We start from the raw sequence: 21,872 nt of genomic DNA, 5'->3' as shown, positions 1-21,872 counted from the left end.
AGCTAGATTTTAAAAATTAAGTGAAGATAAAATCTTCGGCAATCTACTGCTGCAGCAGCCCTCACAGAGGCCTCACACAATACAGAGGCCACAGCGGTACTGTGGTAGGAATCACAAAGCAGAAACACAATGAAAGAGCCTTGGAGGACCCTTATGTCAGTTTGCTTATTTATGATAAAACCAATCCCTGATAAAAAATCTTTTTTCTTTATTTTAAAAGATTACAATTGTAAAGAAGGCTAGAAATGACAACGAGGCTAAAAAATGACAATTGGCACAACGCTTTCCCCCTGAAGTAACTATATGTACCCAGGTCACAAAAGAATTGGACTCAGCACTTTTAAAAATCTGTAAAATTCACAGTAGCAAAAAAAACAGGCTCACTAATTAAGAGGTGAGGCGATCTTGTTTGCAAACTAATGAGCAAACACAACATACTGTAGTGGAGAAATCTAAAAGCCAGTAAAAATATTTGCTGTTCAAAACTTTAGCTGACTGACAGTCCTTTTCAGGAGGGAAGAACATAGAACATTCAACCAATGGTGCCTGAAGACAACTCCAGTTTGAAAAGAAACATAAGAGCACAGTCAGGCAGGTACAGAAGAGCTTCATTTCAGAATGTGATTGCTGATTTTAGGTACCAAATAACCAATAAATATGATTTCAACATTTCTGGTCCAAGAAATAGGGTCTCTCTGCTAAATGCCTTTTCAACTATCTCATAACAGGTATGAAAATTTAGGTTATATATCAGAAAGCCTTGCCAGAACAAACATCTTATGAATACTGGAGAAGCTCCCTGAAGCAAGAGAAGAATCACACCATTGGTACTGTTAGCTATTGAAAGATAATGCTTTTAGAATGTACACTTTCTGACAGATCATTTCAATTACACACTAAACTCTATACTACACCATGAAAATACCCTATTACTTTGATACTAGGTTTTGAATTTCCTTTAAAATTAGAACAATATTATAGATTTTACAAGTGACACTGATGACATCATTACTACAGTATCACCAGATGGAACCACCACAATACTCACAGAACGGTATCGGACTAAGACTATGACTAATTGCTTTTCCACAAAACACAGAAGATAAACATGAGGGGTGCTTCCAACCACAATGACTTTGCATGTTTCTTTCAGACAGGTAAAAGAGAAGGAGTCAGAACAATGGCACTATGGTTGGAACATGAATTGATGCTGGGGAAACTCAGTGATATAATAGTTTATGCTAATACAAGGATAAAGATGCAACCATTATGGTAATGTAGATCTGAACTGTAATTTATTAGATAAACGGACAAGAAAAATATGTAAACATGTAAATGTCTTCACGGAAAAAAATCATTTCTCTATTGTAGCCTAAACTCGATAGGGTCACAAATTAAATTGACAGAGCCAAGACTAGGGAGTTCATTCCTTCCCTAAGCACAGAGAATTAAAGACACGCTGATATTTTCAAATGGATACAAGATATTGTAATATAAAGTTGAGGATGGAATTATTAGGAATTTGGCAGTATGAAAACACTCATTCTCGGCTTACCTGAATTCTCTACAGAGCAGAGGATATATAAGGCGTTTATATGCATCCTCTACTGAAGTCCGTAAGATCCTCATTAACTCTGGTTTTAAAAATTGTTTGGGTCTCCATCTGCAAATGAATAGAAAAAGAAAATTTTAAGAACACATGCAAAAACTCAGATAAAAGGAAATTAAAAAAAACCCCTCTTTTACATTGAGTGTACTGTCCTATATAGTGCAGGATTACTGCAATAATTAGGCAGTGAAAGTATAACTTCAAATATGAATGGAATAAGAAGTTGCTCATGATTCTACTATCAGACAAGAGACAAGGCCTGTCTTTTCCTTTTTGTTAGGTATTATAATGAAACAGTATTTTATGTTTTAAAGAAAATATTTTTAAAGTTACTCTTCAATTTGAGAAGTAAAAGTTTATCATAACTGAATTAAGAACTTGATTCCATATCATCATTTGTGTTGCATTATTTGCTGTTCCTCGACACATAAAAAAGTGACTAAACATCATCTGTGAGTGTCACTGCAGAACTACTGATATAAGGCAACTGTGTTCAGATAGAAATTCAAGAGCTAAACTAATGTCAATTACTGAAAACCAATTCAAATTTCATTTGGAATCCTCTGAGTTTTTGGCATCCTCTCTATTCCAATCCAAAACAAAATCTATCAATTCTGTAGTAGTCCTTAAAAAACCCCAACACCAAAACAACAAACCCCAAACAATTTGCAGATTATTTATCTCTTTTACCTACTGCTGAGATTTAAAGTGTAAATAACATTCTAGCAAAAGAAAAAAAAAGAAACAATACCACACAAGCACAAGACTATTTCCTAACATTTCTTTGGAATATTCCCTTCTGTAAGGAGATTGTGCTCTGTGGTCAGAGCTGTAATGACAATTACTTCAAATTTTGTCCTTGAACAAGCATAATTGACTCACTGAGACTGTGTACCCAACAAGAAGATAGAAAGATTTGGAGATATGGTGAGGTATATTTATATTCTACTCAAATGCAAGTAAAGACTATGAACATTTTCTGTTATCTGTTCTGGCTTTTCTTTTTTTAAAAAACACTGATGACATTCAGAATTTTCTTCATTTAGTGCACTTTTTCTTTTGCACACCTGGGTCCCTAACTGCAAAGTGGTATACATATGTTTTTTTAATATGTATGGGTAAATTTTCTAAGTTTTTTGTTTGTTCATTGGGAGTTTAAAATGTAATATGATAGAATTATGGCCATTTGACAGTGCATCCAGGTGCAAGCCAAGTCAAAAACAGGGCTGAATTGTACCAGTGATTTTGTTTACTTACACTCGGAAATACCAAGAATCCAAAATTGCTCCTACCCAAACAGTTTTGCAGTTGTTTACAGGGATCTACAACTTCCTGGAACAGTTTTTCTAAGTGTCTGCAGATATAATAGTCAAGAAACTTGTGATCAAGTCAATACTGCATTAATCCAGACATGGGAGGAGAATTAAGCTTACCATTTAGTTTTACAACATCCAGAGTTGTTAAGAGCTTAGCCACATGACCTCATCACTTTGCTAACAGATTTTTGCAAATAGTTCTGTTATACTTACTTGTAACTAGAAACTCTTTCCATACCTATGTAAAACTGGCAGAGGTTTTAAACCTCTTTATTGCCATCCAATCCTATAAACATTAAGTTTTTACAGGTGGCAAGTATGACTACACTCTCCCAGAAAGTTTTCTCAGCACAAATAAGAATTCATTTGGAAACATGGCAGCTGTTTCTCCCTGTCTTCCATCTATTAAACATACTTAGCAAATCTTTACTCTGTAAATAGTTTATTACACAGATATTTTATTTATCTGCCTATATGGAAGTTAAAAATACTTAGGCAATGTTCTATTAAAAATTCTAGAATTGCCATAAATGCAAAAACATCCACACGGTAAGTTCAAACATAGCAAATACTGGACTTTAATCATTTGAATACTTCATGAGGAAAGAGACAAATCCACTTCACTGCAGAAAATAAAGCAAATGCATGTGTGTATAATTTTAAAGACCATGGAAGTCTAGTTAAGCTTCCCTCTAAGAAGAGATTTTTCTTGATTAAATAATCAAAAGACTACCTTCAAAGTCCTTTAAATGAAACCCTATTTAGAAGAACTCCATATAAACAATATTGTCTTACTCTGCTCTCCACATATATTTGCTCTCAACAGGAACCACCATAGCATTAACAGCTTAGACTACTGATACACCTCTGAAGGTGAAACTATACATCAACCAAATTAAGGCAGCTCGCTTTAAGAACCAGTAGTATTAATTAATGACTGTTCCAAGAAGAGCACAGCTAGGCTTTCAGATCTGAAGCACAAGAAGCAGAGCTTCGTTTTACCTCAGGACATGACATGAATCTTGGTACAAATTGGTAATCAGAAAGCATGTCATTAGATTTTAAACAAGATCTTAGTCTTTAAACAGGATCTGAGGATTTACCTGAAAATTGAAAAAAATGTTGTCAATCACCAAACTTGAATTCTAAAGGTTGCAGTCCCACCTTGGAACAAATTCTTGCCCATTCCCAAGGAACAACTCCATGCTGTCTTTACACTCAAAACCAGCTAAGCAGCCCCTTCTCCATCTGTTTCTCACTGATCCTTCTTCCATGTCCCAGTTCACAAATAAGTCTTTGGGACCAGGGCAGTTCTAGTGCTAATGAAGTTCAGTTCACTGTCCAACCAGAAGACCAAGCATAAGGATATTTCCAAGTTTACAGCACAAATCCAAATTTCAAGGAAATACAGATCCTTCCAGAGGCTAATATTCTGAACTTGAATAGAGGCAAAGAAAATACAGTCATCCGAGACTGCATCTACATGGAGCTCAATGTAATAACAAACTCTAGTCTTCCAAAACCACTTTCCATCACATTTAACTTTAAAAAATTCACCTCAGAATAACACAAAGGTCAGCATATTTGCTACTAGTTCATTAGGTCATAGATAATACTGGTTTTTTTGGCTAGTATACTGGCCAGACTGTGTAGCAACATGGCATTTTTGCTTCTGCAACTGATTTTTGTGTGTGACCTTCAGGAAATCAGTTAACACCTTTGCAAAGTTTTTATACCCTTGCCTAAAACAAAAGCTCTTAATCTGCTCTCACCAGTAAATCAATTCCATGGAAATAATGCAACAGTTTTGCTAGTTTGGTAACACAGTTGTCAATCTAATGAGAAAGATCAGAATCTGTCCTAGATGTTGATGTATCAACATCTGTTAATATCATTCTTTCAAAAGTTTTCTGATAACGGAGAAGTTGTTTTAAATAGTAAAAAGCCATAAGCAAATATAGACTCATGAATGCTAAGTATTAATAAGTAGTTCCATTTCCAAAGTCAACATTCTTTTAATCTCAGGATGACTCACAAAATTGCAATCAACCAAAAATATCTCAATTTACATCCCACTTTCATTTGTGTAGCAGTGACAAGCTGTTCCATTATCTGTGGCTTGCAGTGCTTCCAAATTCTGTCATAGGCATGGTAAAAACAAGACTCGCAGCCATGATCTGTCTACAGAATATACATCTTGGTGGGAGGACAGAAATTCTGTTACAGGTATTAAAACTAGAACGAAACTTAGGTGTGTTTATGAATCCTGATATTTTTCTGACAAAACAAAAGTTACTTACTGTTAGTGCTAAAAGATGTTATATTATTTGATCAACCAATATTTTAACTCTTTCAGAAGTTTCCATATTGGAAAGAGATTTATTGAATTTCTATAGTGAAAAGGGAGCATTTGTACCACATCTCTTTTGGAGAAGAAAAAGGCATGCTAGGGCAGTGTAACTGTATAGAACTGTATACATTTTCAATTTTTTTTTTTTTTTTCAAAGAGCATATTTTCCTATTTTTCCTCATTTGGATTATTCAGTTTTCAGATGGAAAGATAGGAGTGAGACATCCTCAGAATAACGCCAAAAACGTCAAACTACTAAGAAATAGAAAAGCACGGAAGATGCATAGTTCAAGTCACAATATTTTCCAACAGAAAATATCAAGGTACAGTCTCCAATAAAGAGACTGACAGGGATATTGCATAAGACAACATATATTTAACCTGAATTTTGCAAACTTATGCAACACTAAACATCTCACTACAGGCTTAAAGAAAGCAACTTGTAAGACCAAATCCCTAGGAACTAAAAGAATCACTCAAAATCTAGAGCCCAGTCTTCTAACTTGACCAGAAATCCAAATACAAGTGTTAGGCCACACCATATTTGAGAATCGTGGATTTAAGAGAGCTACACTTAAGCCTATTTATTAAATCCAATATGCTTTTTAAACATGCAATTCCTTAGGTTTGTGAAATGCCAAGTAATACATTGTATTGACCTAAAACCTGAAGTTGTTGTAATCAGGCATATGAAGTTACTTTTAAAAGTCAGAAGTATATTCTATTGGATTTTATTCCATTCAGTAAAGACTACTGAATGTGATGCACATTACAATTTAAAATTATATTCACATTTCATCATCCTTCACATATCTTTTTAAAAATTCGATTGTTTGAAAAACAGTGCCAGAATTCCCCATATATGGCCAAAGGCATGATCTTTTCTGCATAATGCTACAGTAGTTGGAAATACAGAATAAGAATCATCCATTTGTTAATTTCATCTAATTTAATAAGTATTCATTTAAATTGTTCTCTTAATGCAACAAGACATGTGAGGTACATTTCAGTATGCAGCTGTCTATAGAAAAAAGATTTCTGTAAGAATATGTATCCATGCAGACCTTTCATTGACACACCACCAACAGAATTCATTCTTCACCCCGTCAGGAATGTTGACCTTCACTGTCAGGATCTTCAGATTTTCCCCTCGGTTAATGGCCAGAATCTGAGTGCAAACATAAATGGCAGAGACAGATGACACACAAAATATCTAAAAGATAAACTTATCAACATTTGTGTACGCGCTTGCTTGACATTCTGTAGCAAATCATGATGGTGGTACAACAAATCAGTTCACCGAGTACTAGCATATACAGATAACATCCACAACTTAAACACAGATTAAATCATGCTATAGCATAACAAATCATATAGTTTTAACAGACGGCGATCTCAAGATCCAGTTCATCTTAAACACATTTATAATACAAGTCATCATGAAATTAGTTGGTGGAATAATTTTGTTTAATAATCCAACTTAAAACTTAAGAAATTAATTGAGAAGTGATTCCAATCAGCATTAGAGGTGAGAAAGGTTTCTTCTCCAAGTCAACCCAAATTAAAAAAATTAATTATGAATTGGACACAAAGGTAATCAGCTTAATTTGAAAGGAGATGAATGCAGCATTACTTGTGCCAGGTTTATAAGTAACAGAAAATATTGTACATATATTCTTTACATTCATATTAAAACTCCAACCTTAAAACCTAATTTTTACATCATCTGCTTGTGTACATTGCTGCATATTCATGACCTAAAGCTAAGTCTGGTTGTGCAAGTGCTATCTGCAGAGAGTTCTATTTTACATGGAAGTCCAAGGCTCTACATTTAAAACCAGGATCTCAATGCAGGTAGTGGATCTGGAAAATACTGGTTGGTATCTACTAGTCTAACCTCGCTCTGAAGATGCTGAATGCTCATCTGAAGCATGGATTACGAAAACTCACTCATCAAGGGATTTTAGAAACAGAATAATAGTCAAAAGTAGCTACAAATAAAACTCATTCATTTTTAGATTTCATATTCCCTTTCAAAATACTTTAAAGTGCAAAAATAATTAAAAAGCTGCTAGAAGTCAACATTCCTGTATGACTACACATGTTGCTGTATGTAGCAGGCCCTAAGCATTGTCACAACAGAGCATTCTGCGTCAATCATGAACTTTAATTCAATCACTAGCTAACTCAGACATGTCACATATGTTAAATACAATAGTTTAAAATGACTCCAGGACATAGTACCAATTTATATTCCTCAGCCATACTGTTCCTGTGACATACCAGGCCTGACATATCATTGAACAACAAAGCTAATAATAAAGATTGCATGTGAAACATTATAGCATCTGGTATCTTGACTGCCAAAGCAAATGTCTTCATGCAGAGATTAGAAAGACACATTTTAACAAATCAAATGCTTTCACATTTATTTTGATTTTATTTTTTAAAAAGAGAGAAAGTTAAATGTCAATCTAAAATGAAATCAAAATGATGCTCACGACAAAGAACGTATCTGATGGAATTATAATTCATCATTTAGCATGCTGTTAGCAGGGCCAATATTTGCATCACATTTTGTTTTCTGGCACTATTTCTGTAGAATGTGTCAGTCACTTGAACTTAAACCAGCTGTATTGCAGTTGCTAATATTATTTACATTGTTATTCTTAAACAATTTGTTTCTCCTGTTTTAAGAGACATGTATTCAGAGAATAATTGTTATCCAATAAATGCTCAATTAAGGAAGTAATTAATTTCTTCCTCTAATATAAAAAAGGTTTGGTTTTTGTTTTGAGGTTTTTTGTTATTTTTCATTTGTTGGGTTTTTTTTATGTAACAGGTTAAAAATCTGGCTATTCTCGAAGAAAGAAGTCTTTTAGTTCTGGAAAAAGACTGTTTTTCTGTAAGACTGGAACAGATCCAGGAGAAGGGTTAATAAAAACAGCATACATTTTTTCAGAGAAAGCAAAGACAATAATTTCATTTAGTCACACGATTAATCAAATCTTATTCTGTTTATCAGAAAAATACAACATCCTTCACTTTGCACAGCTCTCTTCTATGTTACAGACTTACTTAAACTCACTGAATAAGTTTTGTATATTTTGCCAAGGACATTGATTTCCAATTCCTTTTTAAGTATAAGACTGAAAAATAGAGCGCTTGCCTCAAACATCATACTTTATTCATGAATTCTTCTCCTCCCACCAATTCAGTCATTTCCAAATAGAGGAAAGCAAGTCTAAGGCATACACAAACACCGAACTGTTTACAATTAGTCAAAAATTTAAATAAACTCTTGAAGGATTTTTCCCTTAGTTATGACAGTGTTGGTATAGCTACCCAACTACATCCTAAGAGGCCAGTCAGGTTCTCCTTGATGCCAAAGGAAAGAACTGTGGCTGAACCTCCCAAAAGCAAAAAGTTCCAGCTGGAAACACCCACAGGTATCTGCCCATGTCAGTATCTCGAGTCAGGCTTTTTAAACAAGTTAAGGTTTTTTCCTCATTTCAGGATCAACGTTTTAACTTTTTCCTTCAAACAACCTGACTCCATGCCAGTCCTGATTATTTTGTGATGTGTATCAACACAAAATGACAATGGCACAGAAAGTAACCCAGAACTACCGTGTGTGCAATGACAGCTGCACAACCACATTGCAGCCTCCTGCACACCACTTTACCTCATTGCAATACACGCTGCAAGGCACACTCGTGACTACTTATAACTAAGCTAGAGCAGAGTTAGGGTTGCACGTGATCACTTTCAGTGCAGAAATGTTATGGAATCCTTTATTTGCAGCTCTGCAAAGAGGTGATTTAAAGCTGAGTTCTACTTTTCCTCTAGTTAAACCCATTGAGTGCACTTGTCTGTGTGCAGTCCTGAAAGAGAAGGTCTTCAAAACAGTGAACTTCGCAAGTGTTCTTCAAACACAGCTATTTAACCTGCAGTCCTGGGGGATCAGCAAATCCTATAAATGCCTCTGTATTTCAGGCATTTTCAGGTAATTTGCATCACCAGGGTAATACAGCTGGTTAATAAATTGCAATTTCTGAGAAAAAACTTTCAGAAGGAAAATAGTAAGGTTTAAGCTTAAGGAAGAAATGGCAAATAAAATACTTTTTCTTTCCTTATTTCATCATAAAAACACCAAAGCAAGACAAAGAAAACTAACTGGAAACTATTATATTACAAAAATGAGACAGAAATAAGAAATTACTGTTTTTACATAACAGGGAACTCTGCAAACTGCACATGTCAAGAGATGATCATAAAAATGCATTTTTTCCTTGAATAGTGCAAAAGAGCTCTGGCATGCCTTGGGTCCTGAAACCTCTGTGAAGCACAAAAAACATAGTCTTTTAAGATTCATAATAGAGAAATATTCAACGTTGTAGAATATCTTATAGCAGTAATATATAGACAAAAGACAACACATAAGAGTGCAAAAACATCCCATGATTACAGGAATACCAGCTGCAAAGAACAGTAGTTATGACTTCACTGGAGAGCCAGAATAGGAAAAGAAAGAGGCATTAAGGTTAGTGACAAACACAAGGAGAAATAAACCAAAACAGATAGAGTTAATTTTAACATCAGATGTACTAAGCAGAAATCCTGGATAAGAAATAGACGAAGTCAGAAGTCTAACCAGGTTTAGAAAATCTGGTTTCTAGTTCTGGCTCTAGCTAAGCAACAGTCTATGTAAAACAGAAAAAAGGATGTCTCAGATAAGAAGTAAATTATACCATCATTCTAGGAAGCACTTCCCCACAGAATACATATTGATATTCCTCTCTCTCGGTGGAGGGAAAACTGAACAGTCTTTGACAGCCAAAACATTCATTCAACAGTAAAGCACTCAAACAACAAAATCCATACAGCGCAACATTGAATTGCCTGATGAATCCACAGATCTTGGTAATGTTAGCATGGTGGTCTCAGATTGCCCTATTAACTTCTCCAGACCCCGTAGAAGCAAGTTTTCACTAAATAATTAGTGATATAAACACAGTAATTGTTCACAATTATTAAAGAGAATAAATACAAGTACCTCTTCAAATGTTAACAGAAAGTAAAATGACTTTTAGTTATTTCATCTTTCAACCTAAACCATCCACACTGGAAAGAGAGGGTGTAAAACTAGCATGTTGCAAAATATTTTTTTGTAATAAATTCACTTCAAGACATGCAAGCAAATCCTTTATTAATTCAATATTACACTTTTAACATAGCAAGTAGAGAGAAAATGAAAGCATATCAAAGATATTAAAGGAAAAGCATTCTACTACAGCATAAGGCAGTCTTCTAAAGGACACGCTGAAAATAAACCACATTAGTACTGAAATCTCCAATGCATCAACTAAATTATAAATATTTGTTTGATGAGAATTTATTTGACAATGGGCATATTGAATAAGTAGTCTTTTATTCGTTTCCTTAAGCATTTCAAGAATTTGAGAGCATCTATTATTTTTGATGACTGAAATGCAAAATCAAGTATCTTCAGAATCAGTTTTAAGCAACAAAATTCAAAAGCAAAGTCATCTTTGCTATACTTAAAATTCTAAGAAAAAAAATCAAATTTCTATTAGTACCTGGTGATGCTGAATGTTCTTTATACTACAAGAAAACTCATGGTACAGTTGGAATTTATCAATATCTTTTTCATTTCCACTTTTGGATGATACTTTTGCCAAGGCTGACTGGATACAAATGTACCTTTGCTGACATCTGAATAAAAGAAACAAATGTCAATAAGGTAATTTAGCACAAAACTTCTTACAAGTCATCAGTGCTTGTACTAAATAAAAAGTTTGGAGCCCCACTCAAGTTCTGTTAACTCTAATTACCTGCAGAACTGTATTACATACCCTAATGCTGACACTGACATAACATATACTAATTGGAACACATCAAGAGAAGAAATCTGAGCAGACCTCAGAAAAAGCTGACTACAGCTCTTTTCCTGAAAGGAATGGATACCAAATTTTGGGAAGTTGCAAAAATATTATACTCATTTATTTTATATAAATGTAACATCTCTCTTGAATCTATCCAGTCTCAGAAGTGCTGAAAGCAATAAATTAACACTCACAAAAGTTTTTGTTATTTTTAGAACTAACAGAGATCCAAAACAGTAGCTTCCTGAATGCTCCTCATGATTATTATACATATAACAGACTTTAGATCAACAGGATACATCTGTAGAGCACTGCATATTCAATTAAGGAACTTCAAGTGGTCAAAAGAATGAAAGTGATAGTCTGGTAAAGACAGCACATCCTTTACAAAACAACCCTTTCATCAACATCATCACATTGCTGTGCTCTACCCTTTTAATGGAGTTGGTCATTACTCATAATAAACATCCAAGAAGTGTCAACTAAATAGAACTGAGTTGATTCAAACCTACACTGCACGCTCCCAAGGCATCACCTGCTCTCTGTCCCAGATGGTACATAGCAGATGAAAAAAAAATAACAAGCAATTATTACTGTCATACCAATGACGACGTGACTACCTGCAAGTCGTGTAACGTAAAACCTTTACATTCAGCTAACGCTGTCAAAGCAACAGTAATTCCTGCTTTTAAAACAGCCACATTTGTTTGCCTTATTGCCTACCAATGCCAAAAATCGACCATCACTTCACAGTAACTACATTGACTCGTGTCAAGCACCAAATGTTGGAGCAATAGCTTAAGCATATGCACCTCCGAAAAGTTATAGCTCGACAGAAATGCAAGAAGAGAAAGCTTTCCCTCATAGATCACTAATTGCAAGGGAGATTGGCCCTATATGGAGCACTGACACAAATTGGTTTAGTCTCTGGAATCAGTGTCATGCTCACAGTAGATCTCTCCACTAGTAGCCGGATGGGCAGAAATGCCAATGAATGGACCTCCAGCACAAGTAAATGAATGAAACTAAAGTAGTCTCACAGTAACATTGTTTTCACAACATGAAAGCAAAAAAGTTTATTATGCATCTGCATGCTAGGAGACTGAATCATATCATGTACCAGGGAAGTTTAGAAAGTGAAACTTACAGTTTCCTGATAAAATCCAGTGTATCTTTATCTTTAGCAAATATGTCAGCTAAAATGTGCTGTACTCCAGCCTCTACTTCTTGGATAGTTGAAAGTCCTTGGAAGAAAAGAACAGTTAATAATTATAAAAAAATAATATGAAAAATTAGTTTACACAACTGCACAAGTCTTAAGAAAATATATACAAACTGTAGGAAAACAAAGTTTTCTGGAGAGCCTGTTTCCCTAGCTCTCAAATATGGGTCTTTCAAACATGAACTGCTGTTTTTATTTCAGTTTATTTTTAGTCTAAGTTTAAAAACACTGAGAATGTGGAAGAATTGAATATCAAGACTCGATGAAAACTCTTCTGAACAGAACATCTCATCACTTAAAAAAAACCCTCACTCTGATCAAGCTGTATATAAGTTGCCAAATTGGTCCCCAAGTTGATAAAAGTGACCCAGTTCATATACATGTGTAATTTCTGATGCACCTTTCAAATGAAAACTATTATATAAACAGAAGCAACATTATTTTTAGCACAAAATTGAAAGTAGGTGTACCGATTTTTCAAAACCCAAAATGTTTACGCTGCAACAAATAGCACTTCTTTTCTAAATGCACCCTAAATAATTCATTTGAACTTACACCATGAAGATTTTCTTTTGGCTCTTTTTTTTTTCCTCTGTCAGAACAGTCAGATGTGGTTGCAATATACTGCAGTATGAAGTAATGATGCATGCTGAAATGCACTAACTAAACAGAATATTTGCCGTCTGAGTTTCAATGCCAAGTTAAGATTGTTTTATAAGAAAAATACGTAAACAAAAGAACAACTAAGTGGAAAGAGTAAGAGTCTCACTAAGAGCCTCAGTGTCTTTATGTTAAAGTTCAAAAAATGCTGGGGCAGAGAAAAAGTATGTCTACTTCAACACCATACAGAAGGTTGCAGCAATCTTTGTGTTTTATTGTCAGAGGTTGCCCCCTACAGATTCACGAATAACTGCATTCACACAGAAATACAATTCTGCAGTCTATATGTGACAATCATTTTTTTCAAGTTCCTGCTCCATTTCAGAGATCACAACTTCTCCAACCCCAACTGTCATTCATTAACAAAATCTCTCCTGTTCACTCCCAGGCAGTTTTTATTAAGATATACTTTGGTGGGTGACATTTACTTCAATACCAAGTACGGGCATAAGCCCCTTGTACAACCAAAGAAGAATCTTCAACAAACAATTCAAGTAGAATTATGGAGAAGTCTCAGGTGTGTGGTGCACTTCCCCTCTCTCTTGCCAGCAAATACAGATGTCAACTAGTACAAGAGACAGAAGTCTACAGATGTTAACCAGAATCACTACTGTTTACAATACAGAAACACCGGAAAGGTTGGAGAGCCATGGCATGAAACGTAATCTTACCATGCATTGCTAAAAGAACTGCTGAATTTAAAATTTATAACTTCAAGCAATATAAGAACAGAACTCCCCTTTTAAAACATTTTCAGACATTTAGGACGTTATTGCTTACAGAAGCAGAGCACTTACCTTTGGTATTGGGTCTAATGTAAGAAAAGAGATTGAGTTCCATAGGATTCTGCAGGAGAGAGAGAGCAGCCGGTTCTAATCCCAGCTGCTTGGCTCTCTGGGCTTTGGTGCCTTTACTCCCAGTTTTATAAGGTGCAGACTTACAACAAAACAACAACAAAAAAAAACCAAGTTATGAAAAGGCAAGGAAATTTCTCAGTCAAGATATGTACTTCACACATTATTTCTTTATTCAACTAAAACTAAGAATGATTTGAAAAAAAAAAAACTGGTGTACTGACCACATGGTCTAATTCTTCCAAGGTTCTGCAATTCAATAATGCTGTTAAAAGGCATCCAGATAATTTCCCCTCTTTCTTTAACTTCTGTATCATTGTATGTGTCTTCTTTGCAACAGAACTAAAATGCAACAGATCGATATTAACAGTCACATTTCATGGTGAATTAAGGCCATTAATTGTGACCTTGTTTATTACACTGCTGAAGTTCTATGAAACCTCTACAGATTGTATCTTACATTAATCCTCAACAAACCAAGTCCGATAATCCAAAAGGTTAGTTCAAAACTATGTCAAAATTTCTTGCGGTAGATTTAAGAAAAAGCAAACAATACTGATAGTCATATATATTTACAAGATTTATTTTGGCCTGCAAGTCAAATAAAAGGGCCCTAAATTAAAACTGTGTTGATGAAGCTGTAATTCATGTTAAGATAGTTCTGCAGAATCAAGTAAAGGGTACCAGACTTTAAACTCTTAGATCTTCAGTAAGGTATCTATGACAACTTCAAGCAGTGAAAGTATTTTGCTAGGATTTAAATTACTTTTTTGGACAAGGACTCTCTCAGGTGACCTTTTCTTTTAGGAAAGTGTCTCTTGCTAGGAGATAGTGGAGAATACAAGGAAAAAGCCACCATACTGGCAGAACAGCTGGCAAATCTGTTCCCTCACCACCTCAAGAACACATAGCTACCCAAAAGCAAGAAGATATGAGAGCAGTCTCATCCACTCCAGCAGAAGGCTTTGCTGGTCATTTAATTGCTGCAATGGCCTGGGATAGTTTAGCCTGCCCTCCTGGTACACTACAACCTCCAGCAGTGCTCTTCACTAGAGGCTTTGCTGCTACAAGCAGGGAGCCAAAGGATTCTTAGAGATTATTTTTTGAAGAGTGCAGCTTATGTTTAATCAGACTGTGTATCTTCAGAACTTATAAACTACTCTTAGTTAGACTTTTTTCTCTGTCCTTTTAGTAAATAGCAGAGAAATTAAGATATTAATTTTTTTTCAGCAATTACTAATGCTAGATTTCTTGGTACTTACAGTAAAAACAAACCAAACCAGACAGGTATGAAGCATAATTACCTCAGTTTTAGCCTTTCTTCTTTAGCAGTTCCTTTATATAATTGTAGAGTGTACAAAGTGCCAAAACAAGGGACTGAGAAGCAGCAGTTGCTTTTTGCTTAATCTTCCCATGAGACACCTCCCTGTACTATCTTACTTACCGTAGCTCTTCCAATGTTTGCTGCACTTCCCGCAAAGCATCAGCCTCCAGATTATTGATGAGCTCTTTTCGATATCGAGCAATAAAAGGAATTGTGTTCTCTTCTTGAAAGAGGCGAATTAAGTTTGCACAAACCCATGGCTCGACATTTGTTATTTCTGACAAGGCCTGTGAGAAGCAAAAAAAAACAAACTCAAACCCAAAACCACAATAAACCATATTTAACAGAGGTGATAGACTGCTTTAAACAGACTCTCACTCAAAATTCATAATCGTCCCCAGAATATTATGCTGGCCAGCAGAGACTATTGTTCTCCCTAAGGCAGGATACTAAGCTTTCTATGCATCCAGCCAAACCCAGTACTTCAGAAAAAAAACACGACAGTGTTTCCAGAAACCTGTAACTACAGAAGAAAAAAAAAAAACCAACAAATCAGGCAGGAGTGGTCTTGGGAACAGAAAAAAAACCCCAACAAAAACAAATCCCCCAAAAAATCAAGATGACAACAAACTGTACACAGCAACTCAGAAAACTTGGAATTTTTTTTTTTTAACCCAACATTGACATACCTCACAGATAAACAAAACAAACAAAACACTCAAACTCAAAGCTGATTCAAATCCCAACTCCAACAATAACTGGAAACTAGCATGGTATTACTAAAGTTTTCAAGATGAACCAAGCCTCACAAAGTTAACATGATTTTTCAGAAACAGAGCTTTCTAAAGTTTTAGTGTATCAATATGGTATGGAGGACAAACTACAGAAGTACCTTAGCTTAGTAACATTTTCACCTCCACAGTGTTTGTACTTCACTAAAGTTATTCCCATAGATGGTCGATTTAAAAACCTCTCAAAAGTTTGATTCTGAAACCTAAAAGTGTAACAACTCTTGCAAAACCATTGCACAACTTACTGCACATTCACTGCTTTTAGAGTAGCAATACATAAATTTCAAATCCTCCATCTACATTTTCAGGAATATTTTAGAAGACTCAGGAACAAAATACAAAACTTTGTCATTCTTCTGCAAGCAGTAATAAGGATGATTAATACAATGTGCACAATTCTGTTTTTATTAAAATCTTCCATAACTATAGTCAGTCTCCCAAAGCAGAAGCTATCCTAAAACTGTCTTGACCTGAATGGCTTCAAAGTCAACATCTTAAAAAGACAAAGATGATATCTGCCTTTATGTCACTGTTCTTCCAAGGATGCTGTCTCCTCCTTGGTGGTGATATAAATTGATATACACTCTCCAATGAGTCTCTACAGTGCAAACATCCACAGCAACAAAATCTAAAATTGTGAAACTGCACATAGACATCTCAAATCTTTTAGCATCCCTTTCTGCAGGAGTTTCAGTTGACAATACCCACAAAAAACCCACCACGTGCTGATATAGAAGAAAAATGCAAACTGTTACAGGCAGTCTTTGTAAGTGTTTAATAGCAGATATTAGAAAAATGTTAAAGTTTGAAGTTTTAACACTTACCAATCAACATTTGTATTTATATGACAATTTAAGCAAAAGTTAAATGACTATTTAAGAGCACAATGGTTTTCTGACACTCCAATTGATGCCAAGAGGACTGGAAGCGTATGTTAAGATGCTAAGTGCTAATTATAGAGAACATGGTTCATTGATACCTCAGAAAAGGTAAAAAAAACCAAATAAATCTCATACCTGTACAATATCCCAGTTCATTTCAAACTCTTCTTTCACTTTGTTGCCTCCCAGGCTTTTTACTGGCTTTCCTTCAGGACATGTAGTAGACTTAATCTTTTTAAAAGGTGGTTCATTAAAAGCGAAATACTCCTCAGATTTCTCGCATTTCACTTGATTCTCCACTACAGGAATGCTTGTTGAGGGTTTTTCATCACTCTCTAAACTCCGTATGTTCTTCCCTTGGAATGAATTTATTTCCATTTTTTTAGGCACTTCTGGCTTTTGATTTAAAGTTTTTGGTTTAGTGCCTACATGTTCTTCCTTAACTTTTAGAAGTTGCATTCTATTACTTTCTGCAGAAGCAACAGGCAAGGATACATCCTGGCAAAAAGGCATTGAAAACATGTCAATCATTAACTGTTACAAACTGATACAATATTTCTATTAAAACACAAGAAGACTCTTTATTACACATCATTTTCCCAACTGATGTATGTGTCTGGCAAGGAAATGCCAAGACAGAAATCAAGTAATCTGAAATATATCTTTCATGGAATAAAAAAATATACAAACATACCCAACAAAACTGCTTTAAAAGATCAAACTAAATTATCCTCGAAAGACTTTAATCAGCCTATCCTTCAGAAGACACTGACCTATAGTCCTTGCTTCCACTCATCTCCACAAAACAGAGAACAGTGTAGAGAAGCATTCTTCTAATGAGTTGTTAAGGTGCAGTATTATATATATCAGCTATATACTGTTTAACCTTGGACAAGTCACACCTTCCTTCCCAAATTTCCCCAGAGATGAACTTCAGAAGCTATAAGGAACAGCTTCTGTTATGATCTGACCTCTGAAGTTACAGAAGTAATTTCTGATAGAAGTGTAGCTTATATTCGTCATAATAAAACTGCAACCCTTACTGGGTCAAATAACCATTCAAGGAAACTTAAGCACAGGCTTTCTTTGGTCATGGTACCCAGCCTGCGAAAAGGTGGAAGATATTAAAGTTGCCACAGAGAAAGCAGGTGAGAGTGTTTAGTTTTCATTACAGCAGGAAATGTAGAAGTATTTGTTTATTTTAGTTGTTGAAAGATCTCCTTTTAGAACCACGTCCCATTATCATTGGCCAAAACATTAAAGAGCCCTTAGGTCTGGGACACTTAAATATGTAAGAAAGTCACATTTATCATTCTATGATTCTCAATATATACTGAAGATTCACAGGAACAGAGGAATCAGATGAGCTGATCAGGCTCAGGCAGCCAAGTGAATCAGAGCTGAAAAAATTCTGCTCGTGTTACTTGCCAACCACAGTAAATAAATGCCTCCTGCTTACAGATACTCACCATTTCCTGTTTTATTGCTACTTTATTGACTGTTTTCCTGGCCAAAGCTGACCGTGGGGCAGCAACTTTTTTAGGTTTTGCCTCATTTTTCTTTGGCAACCGAGGTTTCTTGGCCATTTTAGTTTTTGGTTTCCACTCCTCCTCTTCCTCCTCTGATTCAGAGCTCCTGAAAAACAAATGATGAAACAATATTGCTTGTAAGAAGAACAAAAAAAAAAACTCATAAGCAAACCAATCTGAGATCTGACATGAAAGGAAGCAAACAGGAAAAATTAACAGAAAGGCAGACAGAATAAATATAGGCCCCTCATGCTGTTGCAGACTAATGGCTGTAACAATTTACCAAGCTTTCCTGAAGCTGGTCTCTGGAGTGTCTGCACACATGATTATGTTTGGACAACTGGCATCAGTTGCATCCTATCTTCACTGTGAGCATGAAGAGCATAGGTAATTTGTGTTTTATAATTGAAGTTTTGTGCATTAAAACTTTTTCAAGCACCTCATTTTTAGCATAAACCTTTAAGAATATCTTAAGGAAAAAGTAATATTACGAATTAAGAAGTGAAGGTTCATCATCTTCTGATGTAAAAGATTTGGCTTCAGTTTTCACCCTCCTTGGTAGAGATGACATCTTAAATAGAGGCAAGAAGAGAGAAACAGAACATTTAGTTGCAGTTGCATTCTCTTATTCAGCCCTTTAGCTTGTTGCCAAGTGTGCCCTCATAATGTCTTCACCAACCACAAAAGTTTCCTCTAAAGCAAGTTCAGCTTTCTTATTATCCAAGAATTCAGGGCACAGCAGCACACACTCAACAACCTTCTCAACTAAGCAAAAAGACAAATCAGCACCATAGTTCTGAAATTATTTTTCTCTTTAAACAAAGGTAATTATTTGACTTGCATGTAAAGCTATCCTACCAGTAAGAGTAGCCTATCTCAAATAAACTACTGGGTGTCACTCATACTGTCCTCCATCAATCTAAGAAGCAGAGAATACTAAATTAATACCTATTAAAATGAGCTCACCTATGGTTTTGGTGTGAACTGGACTGCAAGAATATTTTCCATTCTGATCTAGAATTTTGCCTTTTGAAGATTATCTGTGGCTTATATGCAAAATAAAAAAAATTACTTTGAAAGGGGCTAGTTTCTTGGGAAGAGTATAGGAACATTGCCAGGGCATGCAGGGGTGCAACTAGGAAGGCTAGAGCCCTTCTAGAATTAAGTTTAGCCAGAAATGTTAAAGACAGTAATAAGGCATTTTGCAAGTACATCAGCAGCAGAAGGATGGTGAGGGGTAATGTGAGCCTGCTGCTAAACACTATGGGTGCCCTGGTGTCTGAGGATGCAGAAAAGACCGAAGTACTGAATGCCTTCTTTGCTTCAGTCCTTACAGCCAAGGCCAACGCTTGGGAAGCCCAGTACAGCAAGGATAATAGTATGGCCAGGACAGCAAAGGACTTGCCCTGGGTGGAAGAGGAAGAGGTTAAAGACTTGTTGGCCAAGCTTAAGGCTCATAAGTCAATGGGTCCTGATGGGATGCATCTTAGAGTGCTTGAGGGAGCTGTCTGATGTGATTGCTAAGCCTCTCTCTATCATTTTTGAACAATCATGGAGGACAGGCGAGGTGCCTGAGAAAGGCCAATGTCACTCCAGCCTTCAAAAAGGGCAAGGACAACCCAGGAAACTACAGGCCAGTCAGCCTCACCTCCACCCCTGGAAAAGTGATGGAACAACTCATCCTGAATGTTATCACTGAACATATGAAGGATAAGATGGTTATCAGGGGGAGTCAACATGGCTTCACCAAGGGGAAATCCTGTTTGACCAACCTGAGAGTCTTCTATGAGTGCATAACCAGCTGGTTAGATGAGGGGAGAGCAGCAGATGTCATCTACTCTGACTTCAGCAAGGCTTTTAACACTGTGTCCCATAACATCCTCATCAGAAAGCTCAAGCAATGTGGCTTGGATGAGTGGACAGTGAGGTGGATCGAGAGCTGGCTGAATGACAGAGCCCAGAGGGTGGTGATCAATGGCACAGAGTCGAGTTGGAGGCCTGTGGCCAGTGGAGTTCCACAGGGATCTATTCTGGGGCCAGTCTTGTTCAACATCTTCATCAACAACCTGGATGAGGGGACAGAGTGTACCCTCAGCAAGTTCGCTGATGACACCAAAGTGGGAGGACTGGCTGATTCCCCAGAAGGCTGTGCTGCCATTCAGTGGGATCTCGACCAGCTTGAGAATTGGGCAGAGAGGAACCTCATGAGGTTCATCAAGGACAAGTACAGAGTCCTGCATCTGGGAAGGAACAACCCCATGCACCAGTACAGACTGGGGGTCCAAATGCTGAAGAGCAGCTCTGCAGAGAGAGACCTGGGAGTCCTGATTGATAATAAGCTAAATATGAGCCAGTAATGTGCCCTCACAGCCAAGAAGGCCAATGGCAGCCTGGGATGCATCAAGAAGAGTGTGGCCAGCAGGTCAAGGGAGGTTCTTCTCCCTCTCTACTCTGCCCTGGTGAGGCCTCATCTGGAGTACTGTGTCCCTCAGCTCAAGAGGGACAGGGAACTGCTGGAGAGAGTCTAGCACAGGGCCACCAAGATGATCAGGGGAATGGAACGTCTTTCATAAGAGGAAAGGCTGCGGGAACTGGGGCTGTTTAGTCTGGAGGAGATTGAGGGGAGATCTTATTAACATTTATAAAGGGTGGGTGTCAGGAGGTTGGGACATCCCTTTTTTCTGTAGTAGCTAGCAACAGAACAAGGGTTAATGGGATGAAGTTGGAACACAAAAGTTTCACTTAAATATCAGAAAAAAGTATTTCACTGTTCAGGTGACGGAGCCCTGGCACAGGCTGCCCAGAGGGGTTGTGGAGTCTCCTTCCTTGGAGGTCTTCAAGACCTGCCTGGACATGTTCCTATGCAACCTAATCTAGGTGAACCTGCTTCTGCAGGGGGGTTGGACTAGATCTCTAAAGGTCCCTTCCAACCCCTACCATTCTGTGATTCTATGATTCTACGAAAGGGCTGCTCATTAGCATACAGAAAGTACAGAAAACAATGAACAAAGGTAAAAAGGGAAGGCACTGACTTTTTCCTGATCCACGATTCATAGCTACAATTGGTACTTTTTAGTTAGTCTCAGAATTTTTGGCAATGGTTGAGCTCATGAATTCCAACAACCATATTTTGCAGTTTTAATTAGAATTTTACCTGCCAGAAGAGTAATATCTAAAAAATTGACTAAAAAAAACTCTTAATTTCTATAACTATAAAAAACATACTTTACCTATATCTGGTACAATTTCACTATTCATGTTCTGCTCTTCAGCTCTCATACCAAAAAAATAGAAAACCTTCTTGCACCTTGACCTTGCAAGGTCAAAAGGATTAAATGGTCTGTAATCCAACTTAATTCTGGCCTATGTTCAAGCACCAGAAGCACAACTATTGTAATAAATAGCTTTCAGCAAGTTTTTCGTGCAAAGC

General features: G+C 36.4%; 1 protein-coding gene across 7 annotated transcripts in view; it reads right to left on the bottom strand.

The window, feature by feature from the left end:
- The window catches only part of SRBD1 (S1 RNA binding domain 1), a 124,594-nt gene that overhangs the window by 96,360 nt on the left and 6,362 nt on the right, over window positions 1–21,872 (bottom strand). For all 7 annotated transcript variants that reach the window (XM_061990006.1, XM_061990001.1, XM_061990002.1 and 4 more), the window contains exons 4-13: window positions 18,934–19,013; window positions 18,383–18,548; window positions 17,049–17,411; window positions 15,362–15,528; window positions 14,142–14,259; window positions 13,861–13,999; window positions 12,329–12,425; window positions 10,876–11,011; window positions 6,340–6,443; window positions 1,556–1,663 (exon numbers count right to left, since the gene is read on the bottom strand). In XM_061990006.1, coding sequence (XP_061845990.1) covers window positions 1,556–1,663; window positions 6,340–6,443; window positions 10,876–11,011; window positions 12,329–12,425; window positions 13,861–13,999; window positions 14,142–14,259; window positions 15,362–15,528; window positions 17,049–17,411; window positions 18,383–18,548; window positions 18,934–19,013 — 1,478 coding nt within the window. The remainder of the gene's footprint in view (window positions 1–1,555; window positions 1,664–6,339; window positions 6,444–10,875; window positions 11,012–12,328; window positions 12,426–13,860; window positions 14,000–14,141; window positions 14,260–15,361; window positions 15,529–17,048; window positions 17,412–18,382; window positions 18,549–18,933; window positions 19,014–21,872) is intronic.

The sequence above is a fragment of the Colius striatus genome, chromosome 2 (assembly GCF_028858725.1).
Source record: "Colius striatus isolate bColStr4 chromosome 2, bColStr4.1.hap1, whole genome shotgun sequence".
NCBI classification, from domain to species: domain Eukaryota; kingdom Metazoa; phylum Chordata; class Aves; order Coliiformes; family Coliidae; genus Colius; species Colius striatus.
Note: the sequence above shows the minus strand (reverse complement) of the source record. Positions and strands in the feature narration are given on the sequence as shown.